The 14,760-nt window shown below is 35.1% G+C and overlaps 2 protein-coding genes across 2 annotated transcripts; both read right to left on the reverse strand.

The window, feature by feature from the left end:
* Positions 1-1,470: 1,470 nt before the first annotated feature.
* On the reverse strand, positions 1,471-2,474 carry LOC107765731 (21 kDa protein-like). The gene has a single exon (XM_016584410.2). It carries the CDS (start codon positions 2,258-2,260, stop codon positions 1,643-1,645), a length of 618 nt encoding a protein of 205 aa, XP_016439896.1. The 5' UTR covers positions 2,261-2,474; the 3' UTR covers positions 1,471-1,642.
* A 10,928-nt stretch (positions 2,475-13,402) lies between these two features.
* LOC107765730 (21 kDa protein-like) lies at positions 13,403-14,461 on the reverse strand. Its single transcript, XM_016584408.2, has one exon. It carries the CDS (start codon positions 14,308-14,310, stop codon positions 13,690-13,692), a length of 621 nt encoding a protein of 206 aa, XP_016439894.1. The 5' UTR covers positions 14,311-14,461; the 3' UTR covers positions 13,403-13,689.
* Between the last annotated feature and the right edge of the window lie 299 nt (positions 14,462-14,760).

Raw genomic sequence — 14,760 nt, forward strand, 5'->3', positions numbered from 1 at the left:
TTGTGGTCCTAAACAAGTCCAAATGGGGCCCAGAGTATGTGTGATTATAAAAACTTCTCATTAAGGGTAGAGTTGTAAGTTAAAGCTAAATTGTTACCAAATTTAGAAAAGGTTCATTCTTTTTGGAACAGACCAAAAAGGAAATAGATTCACAGAAACTGGGGATATGCAAAATGATATTACGACATGAATGATGATGCAAGAATAGCTTAACCTTGTTTTGCGGGAATTCACAATGCTATTTACAAATAATACAGTTAAACTTTCTGAAAAGATTGCTAGTCAGTAAATTTATGCCTTGTTCTGCCATCAAGTAATTCAATATGAATCAAATTTACATTCTGTTTTATTTTTTCCTTTTTCACCTTTGTTGAGATCATGTAAATGCATGAGTGTAATCACCGATTTCTACCTGCTTGTATAGATTTGAAGTAGAGGCATTTAAACCTTTCCTTTGGTTTGCTTATGCCCATCAGCCAGAAGTCATTTTTGGTTTCAATTAATAGTGCTGGGTAGTGCTTTTGTGCAAACATAAAATGAATATTGCTATTATAGTGTAGAAACGCTATTCGACAAACAAAATATCGCGTAGCATTAATAAAGTCTGTTGTTGTAAAGCTGATAGCCAATCTTATTAATGTCACTCTTTGTCTCGAGGGCCCCTCTGCTCTCGAAAGCTACTCGAAGAGGAGAATTATTGGATAGACTTGGCTGTCCATGTGCCTAACTTCTTAAAGGCAAGTTAGAGATTGGCTCATGCGTAAGATATGGCCTATTCCTTGGGGCAGATAACACCAAAAGAGGAAAAGTTTTTTCGGATTTTGCAAAATACTGAAAGTTCAGTAGCTTTCTATTTTTTGTACAAACTGAAACACTTTTCTTTATTGGTGTTTGGATGAGAAATAGCTTTAGCAAAAAATAGAAAAAAAAGGAAAAATGACATTGTATAGCCGCTATAAAAATAATAGTCGAAAATGTATAAAATTTGTATATTTTTTGTATATGTATACATTCTGTATGTTATATACAAAAATCATAGAACAAGTTTTATACACTTTTTTGGCCACCAGATGTAATTAGTTTCTGGCGCGGGCTAAAAGTAATAATACCCGAAAAAATATTTCCCGTTTTTGAAGCAAACGGCTTTCCCGTCCAAATTTGAAGCAGAATAGTCATCGAATCCTAAGCTTGCCTTTGCTTAAAAATTTTGAAACTTGTTTTGAGATTCTTTCGATTGTGAAAACTAAAAAAGTAAACCCCAAAATCTTTTTAAAAAAAAAAAAAAGAAATGCTTTAGGCCTTAGAGAAGCTTGATCAAACATGCTATTAGTCGGATTGGGCAGTCCTACTCATTCTATTGCCACATTTGCACTTCATATCATTTTTGATTGATCTCACTCACTCACAGTTGCAACTAAGATTGATCGAGGAATTACGCTACTAATACATTTAAGATTATACCACCGTGTATATCATGCACAAAATTACCTTTTCTATAAATGCATATGGAACAGACTTAAATAAGAAAATCACCTAAAGCTGACGGCCCTGGTACTTCAGGGATCAACAAAGGAAGAACTAAGTATACTTTGAGAAAGACGAGAAATAACACTATATAGGAGTGTGTAATTGATTTTTTGATTTAGCCGTGAAGAGCGGCAAGGCTGTTGATCAAAGCCAAGGCATTGCTCGTCATATGTGCAACTTCCAGAATCCTTCCCCTTACTACTGTCTTAACTTTCCCGTTCATCACTTTTCCGGCAAACCCCTCGGTGCAAGTGTCCTCGTCAGTCAAGGCAGCACTTACCCAAGTTTGAATATCATTCATTTTAAGATCAAAATCTTTGCCCCTTAGTTGCTTCATTTCCCCCAAAGACTTTCTCAATTCAACGACTGCGTCACTTAGTTCCTCCACACAGTCATGCATGGCACCAACCTCTCTCGCCGTCATGCCTTGGCCGTGAGCCAACTTCAGCATCGTGGCGGATGTAGACTGCGCTGTTTCGAGGCTGACGGTGAGGGATTCATGGGCTAGAAGTTGAGGGGAAACCCCAATAGCAGTTGAACGGCTGGATAATGAGCTGAAACAGAGGTTTGGATATGTAGTTGATTTGCATGATGTTCTTATAAACTCCGTATTTGTATCTCCGGCTGCTGGCCTTGCTGCTGAAGCTGACTCCATGAATGAAGAAGAACTGAAGGCAACCAAAATAAGAAAAATAGTTTGGAAATGGCTACGGTTGTTACAAGTTCCTTCCATTTTTCTTTCCTAAGCTTTTTGTTAATCTGTCTGTCTCTCAATAACTAAAGCTAGTTGAGTTATGATGAAAATGGGAATGCGGGGTTCTTAATTTATAGGAGAAACTCCCTAGTGGGGATGAGCGTTTACAGTGCGAATTAAATGTACAGAAAAACAAGAAGTTCTACTTTTCTTTAGATAGAGAAGGATAATTTGAACACTTGGGAGAGAGCATTACAAATCTGTCACAGTCAAGCAATGTCGATGACACATACAAAAATATGCACATTTAATTTAGAAAAGGATAATCAATTGTAAATTACTCTATTTTCATTCTTTAAGGAAGAGTTAAAAGTGGTTAAATCCGATTACATTTGCTAAAATTAGATTAGAATCATTACCCAAGGTAAATACCGGAATGTAGTCACTTTTTGAAGACTGGGAAAAAAGTTCAATAAATATACACCGACATTTACCTGTTGTAGCATATAACATGCCTTGTATTCTCCACTTATCTTTCTTTAATGATTATGTTAAGACTAGTTCAAGCGATCTTTAAGCTTTTCCTAAATAACATGTTTAATCATGCTATGGTTATTATTGTTAACTTCGTTAAATATTGCTGTTGCTCTACTTTTTTCTTTCTTTAAACATTAGGTCATGTACATATTTAAAAAAGATCATGTACATATGTCCCTGTAGCAGGCTTTGAAGATCTTTCCTCGTAGGTCCATGAAGCAAAAAGCAAATTCCTCGTAGGTCCACTCCTTAATTTGCATGATGTTGTATAGAAGGGCCTGGTCAGAAACGTTCAACTGAATAAGTAGAGCCATCTAAAGACAATTTATATGCGGCCAATGCATACATGTTATAGGATAAACTTTGCCGACTGAATATGCATTTAGAAAATTAAAAGAAAAAAGAAAAGAAAAGAAGGATTCAAGAGTGGGATGGCGAAATTATATTCCAATTGAATATAGAGTATCTTAAGTGGATTTGATAGTCATAAATGAGGTTTAAACTTTAGCAAAGATATTTTGTTGCAGGTGGGAAGGATCTGGGTTCTGAACAAGTACCTATTGCTTTTACAACACAAATATGTTTTTGAATGAGAGGAGAAATATCTAAAGGTCGCTTTTCATTTCCTTTTTTTGGTCGTTTAAACAAATTGCGCAAAATATCTAAACTGCAAGTGGTGCTCATTAGGAAATTAATCACGACTCCAACTTGGAGCTTCAATGCATGTGCATGGAGTCCCCATTACGAACATTATTGATTACCAATAATGAAAAACATATGGCCCGTAAAGATAACAATGGTACTTTGCACTTCAGATAATTCACTTATAATCTAAAATTTATAATTCTTGTACATTTATTCCTCATAATAATAAAACAAAAATTGTGACTCTCAAAAGACCATGTTCAAGTGTTATTAATGAGAAAGGATTGGAGATTTTCTCGTTCAATTTTTTCGCTTACTTTATTTATATTTCAGATATTTCTTGTGTTGAATATCTACAGAACTAATGCTATTACAAATTCCGTTGTTGTAGTAAAATGAGAGACTAGAATTTTAAAATGGGTTATTTACGTTATTGTTGTAAATAAATAAAATAATAATCTTTCTGAAAACAGAAACAGAAAGTTAGTAGAAATTAAATTCCGAAAACAGTATTTGAACTTCTTCAAAATAAATTCTGAAAATGGTATAGGAACAAATCGAGTCCACTGAATACACAGTATGTCCTTAAAGAAATTATTCCCCTCAAGTACCCGAGGTTTTGGAATATATCCTCCCAGGATAGAACGATTTAACTCACCGGAGTGTTGGTACCAAAAACACCGATGAACAACGAACCACTCGAAGGCTGCAAAACACACTAGAATTTTTGTGCAGCAGAAGAAGAAGATTATCAGAAAATTTCGTAAGTAAATATTCTGAGATTTGAAGGTATATTTATAGCCAATTTGGTACTGTTTCTGAAAAAGTTTTCAACCTTTCAGAACAACCATAGCTATTGGAACAGGTTTGACACTGTTTCAGAACAGCCATAGCTGTTGAAAATATTGCGAGAAATGTAAAAACGGATTTAAAATAATCTGGGAAAGAAAACGGGCCGAACCGGACCGGGTCGCGTGTTATGGGTTATTCCGGATTGAATTTTCGTTAATTAATTTAATTAATTAATTAAATATTTGAAAAGAATTTTGTCCAAAAAGATTAATCAATCAATCTTTGACCAAATCTGAAGCCGAAACCGAGCTGAGCGAGCGACTACGACGACAACGCGAGGTTTGCCTTCTTCTTAACTCTTTAAGAGCTAAAAGGTAAGCTTCTTTATATATACACAAAGATTTTCTTTCCTTCTACCAATGAGGGACAAAGTGCATTAGTAAAATGAACTCATTCAAAATTTCACTTTCCTCCATTTCTTTTCCCACCATTTTTCATTCACACCTCTTTTGTTATTAATAAATAATAATAAAACCCAACAATCCTCCACATGAATGGGGAATGACTATAAACTCAAAGGAATGCACAGACTTGTGTGAGATTTACAACCAAGGATTAATTGCATCTGGATAAGTAGGTTTCCCTTTGAACTTTCCGTAGTGAACTTATATCGAATATACTCGGTCAATCGGTAGATTTGATATCTTTGAACCGTCAAGCTTTGTTGTATACCTAGACAATATAAGTCACACAATCAATCCTTAGCCATCTATGGTTCTCACGGTTGTGTTCGTTTCAGCCATAAACACCGCGTGGTTTCATGAGTGCTTAGAGAATGGGCCTTTACTTTCATTCTCCTTGGAGCAGCTTACACTTCACATTCACATAGGTGATTCTTAAACGTGTAATCCTAAAGACACACTATCTAGTCATATCTTGCCAGACTTAGCAAATCATTAAAAAGCTTTAAGCTTTATCGACTCATCAAAAAGCCTTAATGTTTTACCTCATTTTTTGAACATTGTCTTCATCACGAGAATGTGTTGAGTTATTTGACAATGTTGAACCATCATTTATAACTTTGTTTGATCTCTTTGAACCTAGATCTTGGGATCTCCAGTCTGCTAGGTAGAGTTACCGCCATGATGACTTGTCCTACGCCTTTAATCCCATTCCCTTTGATGATCTTTCAACTGCCTCTCTAGATAGGCCTTTTGTAAGTGGATCTGACACATTATCTCTTGACTTTACGTAGTCAATTGTGATAACACCAATAGAGAGTAGTTGTCTAATGGTATTGTGTCTCCGTCGAATATGACGAGATTTTCCGTTATACATAGCACTCCCTGACCTACCTATTGCCGCTTGACTATCACAATATATACAAATAGGTACCAAAGGTTTGGGCCAAAATGGAATATCTTCCAAGAAATTCCGGAGCCATTCAGCTTCTTTACCGGCCTTATCTAAAGCTATGAATTCAGATTCCATTGTAGAACGGGCGATGCACGTTTATTTGGATGATTTTCAAGACACTGCTCCACCCCCAATTTTGAAAACATATCCACTCGTGGATTTAACTTCAGATGATCCGGTGATCCAATTTGCATCACTATATCCCTCGATCACAGAAGGATATTTGTTATAATATAAAGCATAATTTTGGGTATGTTTTAGATATCCCAAAACTCGTTTCATTGCCATCCAATGTATTTGATTGGGATTACTTGTAAACCGACTCGGTTTGCTAATAACACATGCTATATGTGGTCACGTACAATTCATGACATACATCAAACTTCCCAATACTCTTGCATAATCCAATTGTGAGTCACTTTCACCTTCATTCTTTTGAAGTGCATAACTCGCGTCAATTGGAGTCTTGGCAATTTTGAAATCCAAATACTTAAAATTGTCAAGTACCTTTTCAATGTAGTGAGACTGTGATAATGCTAGACCTTTTGGAGTCTTGTGAATCTGATTCCTAAGATCACATTAGCAACTCCTAAGTCTTTCATGTCGAATTTGCTAGCCAACATGTGTTTTGTAGCATTGATATCTGTCATACTTTTGCTCATTATCAACATGTAATCAACATATAAACAAACAATGACTTTACGACCTGGAGTATTTTTAATGTAAACACATTTGTCACATTCGTTGATTTTAAATCCATTTGCTAACATTGTTTGGTCAAATTTTGCATGCCATTGTTTGGGTGCTTGTTTAAGTCCATAAAGCGACTTAACAAGTTTGCACACTTTCTTTTCTTTACCAGGAACCACAAAACCCTCAGGTTGTTCCATGTAAATTTCTTCCTCTAATTCTCCATTTAAGAAAGCTATTTTAACATCCATTTGATGGATTTCAAGACCATACACGACCGCTAGTGCCACTAACACCCTAATAGATGTTATCCTTGTTATGGCGAGTAAGTGTCAAAGTAATCAAGGCCTTCCTTTTATCTATAACCTTTGACAACAAGTCTTGTCTTATATTTGTCAATAGTGCCATCAGCTTTAACTTTTCGTTTAAAGAACCATTTCAAACTTAAAGGATTATTTTCTGGAGGAAGATCAATCAATTTCCATGTATGGTTATCCAAAATTGATTGAATATCACTATTGAATACCTCTTTCCAAAATGCTGAATCAGAAGACGACATAGATGCTTTAAAAGTTTGAGGCTCATTTTCAAGCAAGAATGTCACAAAATCTGGTCCAAAGGAAGTAGATGTTCTTTGAAGTTTGCTACGCCTTGGATCTTCTATACTTGGAGTATTTTTCTTTGGTTCTTTCCGATGTCATTTAGGTCATTCACTTAACGACTCGCTTTCAGTTTTATACAAATAGATGCTTTCAAAGAATTCAGCATTATCTGATTCCATTACTGTATTAACATGAATCTCGGGATTATCAGATTTTGAACCAAAAACCGACATGCTTTACTGTTTGTAGCATATCCAATGAAAACACAATCTACTATTTTTGGTCCCATTTTAACCCTTTTAGGTAAAGGAACTTGTACCTTTGCTAGACACCCCCACACTTTAAAATATTTCAAGTTGGGTTTTCTTCCTTTCCATTTTTCATATGGAATAGATTGAGTTTTGTTGTGGGGCACTCTGTTGAGTATTCGGTTAGCTGTAAGGAGAGCTTCCCCCCCACAAACTCTGCGGTAATTTGAAACTTATTAATAAAGAATTCATCATTTCCTTTAATGTCCGATTTTTCCTTTCCGCAATTCCGTTGGATTGAGGTGTGTAAGGTGCAGTAGTTTGATGGATAATTCCATGTTCCGAACATATTTCTACAAACGGAGATTCATATTCTCCACCTCTATAACTTCTAATCATTTTGATCTTTTTATTCAATTGATTCTCCACTTCATTCTTGTATTGCTTAAATGCTTCAATTGCTTCATCCTTACTATTAAGCAAATAAACATAACAATATATAGTGCAATCGTCAATAAAAGTAATAAAATACTTTTTTTCACCTCGAGATGGTGTCGACTTCATATCGCAAATGTCAGTATGAATTAAGTCTAAAGGATTTAAATTCCTTTCAACAGACTTATAAGGATATTTTACAAACTTAGATTCAACACGTATTTGACATTTCGATTTATTACACTCTAATTTAGGCAATACTTCTAAATTAATTAACTTCCGTAAGGTTTTATAATTGACATGTCCTAAACAAATATGTCATAAATCATTTGACTTCAATAAATAAGAAGAAACTGAAATTTTATTCATATTGTCAATAACCATTACATTGTGTTTGAAAAGGCCCTCCGTTAGGTAGCCTTTTCCAACATACATTTCGTTCTTGCTTACAACAACTTTATCAGAAACAAATACACATTTGAATCCATTCTTCACAAGTAAATAAGTAGAAACTAAATTTTTCCTAATAGTAGGAACATAAAGAACGTTGTTGAGCGTTAACACCTTGCTGGAAATCATCTTCAGTAATATCTTTCCATAACCTTCAATCTTGGCTGTTGCATTATTTCCTGTGGAAATTTCTTCTTCAAGACTAGCAGTAAAGTAAGTCGCAAATGCTTCTTTGACATCACAAACATGTCGAGTGGCTCCAGAGTCAATCCACCACTCCTTCGGATTTCCAACTAGGTTGCATTCCGAAAGCATTGCTCAAAGATCATCAATGTCATCATTCTTCTCCACTATGTTGGCTTGTCCCTTCTTATTATCCTTTTTTGGGAGACGACAATCGGGGCTTTTGTGACCAACTTTTCCACAATTGTAGCAGCTGCCCTTGAATTTCTTTTTGTTCTGCTCCTTAGTTTGTCCAGAAGACCTCTTCCTCTTCTTACTTTTGGAGCAGTCTCCTCAACGATATTAGCTCCCATGATCGTTGAATTTCCACGAGACTTTTTCTCGGCTATTTTGTTGTCTTCCTCTATCTTTAGACGTATCACAAGATCTTCCAACTTCATTTCTTTGCGCTTGTGCTTAAGATAGTTCTTGAAATCTCTCCACGAAGGAGGAATTTTTTTAATCATAGCAGCTACTTGAAATGCTTCATTCACGACCATACCTTCAGCAATAAGGTCTGGAAAAATAAGTTGAAGCTCCTGAACTTGGGTTCCAACAATTTTGTTGTCTATCATTTTATAGTCTAGAAACTTGGCAACCACGAACTTCTTCAAGCATGCATCTTCCGTCTTGTACTTCTTCTCAAGTGCGTCCCATAATTTTTTCGAAGTGTTCATTGCACTGTACACATTATACAAGTCATCCTCTAAAGCACTTAAGATATAGCCTTTGCAAAGAAAATTTGTCTGCTTCCACGCCTCAACAACCATGAACTTTTCATTATCCGACATATCCGCAGCAGGCACTGGAGGCTCTTCACTAGTGAATTTCTGCATACCAAGTGCGGTAAGCCAGAAGAACACCCTTTGCTTCCATCCTTTGAAGTTGGCTCCAAAAAATTTCCCCGGTTTCTCGGCCGAAGGAACAACAGTGCGGCTTGACGAGGCTATCGTCGTTGCACCAATAGTCGTAGAAGGATTTCTGTTATTATTTGTCATTTCTCACTGTAAACAACAGAAGAGTTCAATTAATGGCAAAACCAAAACAACAAATAATATTGTAATCAATAAATAGTACGTAATAAAAAACAACCGAAGTTTTTATATTCTGTTTTACAGAAAAACGATAAAGTTTTTATGTTCTTCAAATCGTTTTCTAAATTTTAATACTCTGATAAAGTTTTTATATCTTCAAATCAGAATAGTAAAATTCAGACGGAGTAGAAAACCATACATGTTTTAATCTCCACAAACAGAATAAAAAATATAATAAAATAATTTCCTTAAGATTGTTATTAATCTGTATTGCTGTAAATAAATAAAATAATAATCTTTCTGAAAACAGAAACAAAAAGGTAATAGAAATTAAATTCCGAAAATAGTATTTGAACTTCTTCAAAATAAATTCTGAAAACAGTATAAGAACAGATCGAACCCACTGAATGCACAGTGTGTCCTTAAGGAGATTATTCCCTTCAAGTACCCGAGGTTCTGGAATATATCCTACCAGAATAGAACGATTTAACTCACCGGAGTGTTGGTACTAAAAACGCCGATGAACATCGAACCACTCGAAGGCTACAAAACACACTGGAATTTTTGTGCAGAAGAAGAAGAAGATTATCAGAAAATTTCGTAAGTAAATATTCTGGGATTTGAAGGTATATTTATAACCAATTTGGTACTGTTTCTGAAAAGGTTTGCAACCTTTCAGAATAGTCATAGCTATTGGAACAGGTTTGACACTGTTTCAGAACAGCCATAGCTGTTGGAAATATTGCGGGAAATGTAAAACAGATTTAAAATAATTCGGGAAAGAAACAGGCCAAACCGGACCAGGTCCGGGTTATTCCGGATCGAATTTTCGTTAATTAATTAAATATTTGAAAAGAATTTTGTCCAAAAAGATTAATCAATCATTGACCGAAGTCGAAGCCGAGCGAGCGACGATGACGACGACGTGAGACTTGCCTTCTTCTTGACTCTTTAAGAGCTAAAAGATAAGCTTCTCTATATATACACAAAGATTTTCTTTCCTTCTACCAATGAGGGACAAAGTGCATTAGTAAAATGAACTCATTCATAATTTCACTTCCCTCCATTTTATTTCCACCATTTTCCATTCACACCTCTTTTGTTATTAAGAAATAATAACAAAACCCAACAACACGTACAAATAAAGTCTCACATAAAAAATTGATAAATAAAAGTTATAGGGTGGTACTATTTATTTTGTGATACCCTTCGGAAAAAATTCTATAGACTTGGCCTAAAATGGACAATATAATACCATATATTAAGAGTGTTTTTGAGTTGTTTTAACGCAACAAATTGATACCAAAGTAGATAGTTCGGCGGAACAGGTGTGGAGATAATGGACGTATCTCTCATACTGCGGCTTAAGAAGAGCTAAGAAACAAGACAACAGAGTGATGCGATGGAACGAGTTAATTTATTGCCTTTGCTCGTCTATAAATCGGATACTACATTTACTTGTAGTTGGGAGACTCAAAACACAAGATGAAGCCTACGAGTTTTAGTGGTCATAAATACTTGGATTATATAGGTAAAACGCGGTGAATCTCTAGAAAAATTCCTAAGTCTAATGATGGGCCATATGGTACTTAATTCGAGGGAGAAATTGTTACGTGTGCATACAAAATTTCACATTAGAAGTTGATAAAAAATTAAGTTACATATAAGATATTGAATACTCTTAATGGTGGAAAAATATTCCAAGTAGACAAGTTGAAGGCCAAGATGCCCAATGGATAACTACTCTATTAAAAATAAGAAGCTGTAACGATTTGAACAAAAGGTGGGGTGAGGCTCTCTAATTTCAAATCATCATCGTCTAGCAAGTGGGAAAAGTATGTATCAAGTGTTTTGACAAGAATTGCATCTTCTGTATACCACCAAAATCTATGAACTGTGTTACAATTAATCCTTTTAGGCTCTCCTCCTGTGGTTTACTGCTCAATATACGTTTCAAATTAATTGCCATGGAAATATAAGTGTCTTTACTACTTACTATTCTTGGATTTTTATTTTTGTTTCAAGAAATTTCAAACCTTTTTCAGGTAAAGCACTCATTTAATTATCAAGAAATAGTAATGAATTAGAAATCAAAATTTAAAATTCTTTTTATTTTGCAATTTTCATCTACACATATTTATACGGAAACACAGACTAATCTAAGTTGAGTAGAGCATAACCTAAAAGATTCCATATAATTTTTTCCAATATTTGTAAAAAACAAAAAAATTGGTGGAGTATCTTAATTAACTGAGAACTGGTAATTCTGAAGAATCGCCCAATTTGCGGGGATAACAGTAACTTATTGAAAATCATAAAGGAAATGTTCAAATGTAATGGGAAAAAAATTAATAAATAATGGTATTTGACAATCACGTATGCTCATAGTTTCAACATCAAATTAAGAGCAATTAACTCGGCAATTGGATAGCTGCCTATTTAGTGTTGCTCTTCACTAAATTTCTTCTCTCAATTGGTTATACAATGACATTAAGAAAAATTGGCTGCCAAGAGTAAACTTCTTTTGTAGGTGATGCGATAATGCTGCCTGGAACATGGACCAAGGATAGACAGTCATGAATGAAAGACTACTATGTGGATATATATATATAAATCTAACTCGATGCACTTTTCTGTTGAACTGTAAAGTGTAAAGTTGGGCCTTTGCCCTTTTGATATCACAATCAACTTATGCAAGAGGGCATGAGCCCACCTCATCAAGTAGAGATGTGAAAGGTTGAGAGGCAAAATGAAAAAATTACGTGACATTTCAAATATTTACCCTGTATTTATTATACGTAGTTATATTTTCAGCAAATTTATCATTCGCGGTTATATTTGAATTTTATAGCAAAATTATAAAACAAGAGATCAATTGTTTTGAACTGGAATAGGAGAGCAACAAGTTCTCGAAACTTATTAATTGGTTAGAGTGCTCGTTTAGTAAGCAGAGATTTTGAGTTTGACTCTCAATAAGAGCATTCGATTTTTTTATATTACTTCGTCTTGATTGTATTTGTTGCGCAGAAACAGCGCACAATTGAAGGAAAAAAAAAAACTTATATAGAGGGCAACAATTATCAGTTGGGACTATTTTTAATCACGTTAGTGCGTTTTATTTAATCTTATATATGTTTTCTACGAGTCTTTTACTCCTACTAATTTGAGCGCTTCCAGTACTAATATTATTCCTCCTACTCTTCTTCTTTTTCTTCTTAGTATTATTATTGTTATTGTTTGTTATTATATTGGGCACAAGATGAGCTTAAGTTGCATGGTAAGTAAAGATCCAAATAACTAATCTCTACTTGTTTTGGATTGAGAAGTATAGTTGCTTTATTCTTCTGGTTAAATGTGACGCTTCAGACGAATCTCACATCTACAAAATACGAAAGAGATACTAAGTATATAAATAAACAAGCCTTAGACTCTAGTGACATGTTTTAAAATTATGCGGGCCTAGTCCTAACACGAACAATATCACTAATGGATTGTGCTGTTACATATGCTATTAGAGTCACTCTCTCTGCAACCTTGAAAGATGGTGAGACACACATATGTGATCAATTGAGTTTAGGTGAATCCCACATCTTTGAACAATTGAGTTTAGGTGAATCCCACATCTTTGAGACACACATATGTGATCAACTGAGTTTAGGCGAATCCCACATTTTTGAAAAGGTTGGGGGGAAATGGAGAATCCCACCTCAAGTGTTTTAAAACCGTGAGGACCTAGGCTCAAAAACAGTCTCACTAATGAGTTGAATTGGTATATTAAATTAATTAAACTTGATAAAAAATTTCTGATGGGCAACTGGTATAAAATACTACCCTTTTTACTGCCTATTTTAATTACTCCCATATTGGTTTCTTCAAGCTCTAAATAAAAGCCCGCTATGCTGGTTTCCTGCATCTTCTCTTAAATTGGGTATATCATCTGTGTGAAATCGAACACTCTTATAACATGTATTTCTGTGTGTAAACATATTGCATGCAGTATTTTGAAATCATGGTAGATAACTTGTTAAACCATTTTAATTATCAAGTCACTTAATAGATAAATATTCATAATAAATATAATTAAGAATTGAAAGAAAAATTCATCTATTAGTTGAATCCCATAAACATATGTTTTTTTGACATGTGAATTGTGACAGAAGGAGAATTAATATAATAGCCTCTACTCTCTTTCACTCATTAGGACTGTGCAAACCTAATCATTGATGTTGGCACTTTTTAACTTTTAGCGCACATTTTTGATTGATAGCTCCCTCACTCATGTAAAAAATTCATCTAAAGCATATGTCTTTGGTATTACAGGAATCAACTAATTAAGCTGGAATTAAGTACACTAATTGTAAAATAAGAGTAGCACTATATATAGTTGACATGTAACTTTAGCTGTGAAGAGCGGCAACGCTGTTGACCAAAGCCAAAGCATTACTTGTCAAGTGTGCAACTTCCAAAATCTTTCCCCTTACAACAGTTTTAACTTTCCCGTTCATGACTTTTCCGGCAAACCCCTCAGTGCATGTATCCTCATCAGTCAAGGCAGCACTGACCCAAGTTTGAATATCATTCATTTTAAGGTCAAAATCTTTGCCCCTTAGCTGCTTCATTTCCCCCAAGGACTTTCTCAATTCATCGACTGTGTCACTTAGTTCCTCCACACAGTCATGCATGGCACCAACCTCTCTAGGGGTCAATCCTTGGACGTGTGCTAGCTTTAGCATCATAGCAGATGTTGATTGGGCAGTTTCGAGACTGACGGTGAGGGATTCATGGGCAAGAAGTTGAGGGGAAACTCCAATAGCAGCTGAACGGCTTGACAATGAGCTGAAACAGAGGTTTGGATAAGTTGTTGACTTGCATGATGTTCTTATAAACTCTGTATTTGTATCTCCGGCGGCTGGTCTTGCTGCTGAAACTGATGACTTCATGAATGAAGAAGAAGTGAAGGCAACTAAAATAAGAAAAACGATGAGAATATGGCAACGGATATAATAAGCACCTTCCATCTCTCTTAATTTCTCTAAGGATTAAGCTTCTGTAATTGGTTTGTCTCTCAATAACTAAAGTTAGATCGAGTTATGATGAATGTGGGGGGTGCAGTTGGTTTCTGAATTTATAGAAGGAGCTTGTGGGTAAGAGAGCTGGGGGAATGAGCTAGTCCAGTTTAAATGTAATTAATGGCAAAAAGGTTAAATTTCCTTTGCTTTTTTGCCTTGGTTCATGTATGTGCATCTGGCGTGCTGAGAAGGACATTCCTCGTAGGACCTAAGCTCTTGTTTGCATGGGGTCGCAGGCATGGTAAAAGGTAATTCAACTCAATATGTAGCTACTAAAAGACAATACATCAGCATGCATAGGCCAACCTATTATAAGATCGAATAACTGTCACTACTAAAGATGCGTGCGGATAACCATCTACTCCCTCCGTTTCAATTGATATAGTATATAATACAATT

The sequence above is a fragment of the Nicotiana tabacum genome, chromosome 6 (assembly GCF_000715075.1).
Source record: "Nicotiana tabacum cultivar K326 chromosome 6, ASM71507v2, whole genome shotgun sequence".
Taxonomy (NCBI): domain Eukaryota; kingdom Viridiplantae; phylum Streptophyta; class Magnoliopsida; order Solanales; family Solanaceae; genus Nicotiana; species Nicotiana tabacum.

Coding starts and splice junctions, on each gene's coding strand:
- LOC107765731 (XM_016584410.2), bottom strand. CDS start 2,260: ATGGAAGGAACTTGTAACAACCGTAGCCATTTCCAAACTATTTTTCTT.
- LOC107765730 (XM_016584408.2), bottom strand. CDS start 14,310: ATGGAAGGTGCTTATTATATCCGTTGCCATATTCTCATCGTTTTTCTT.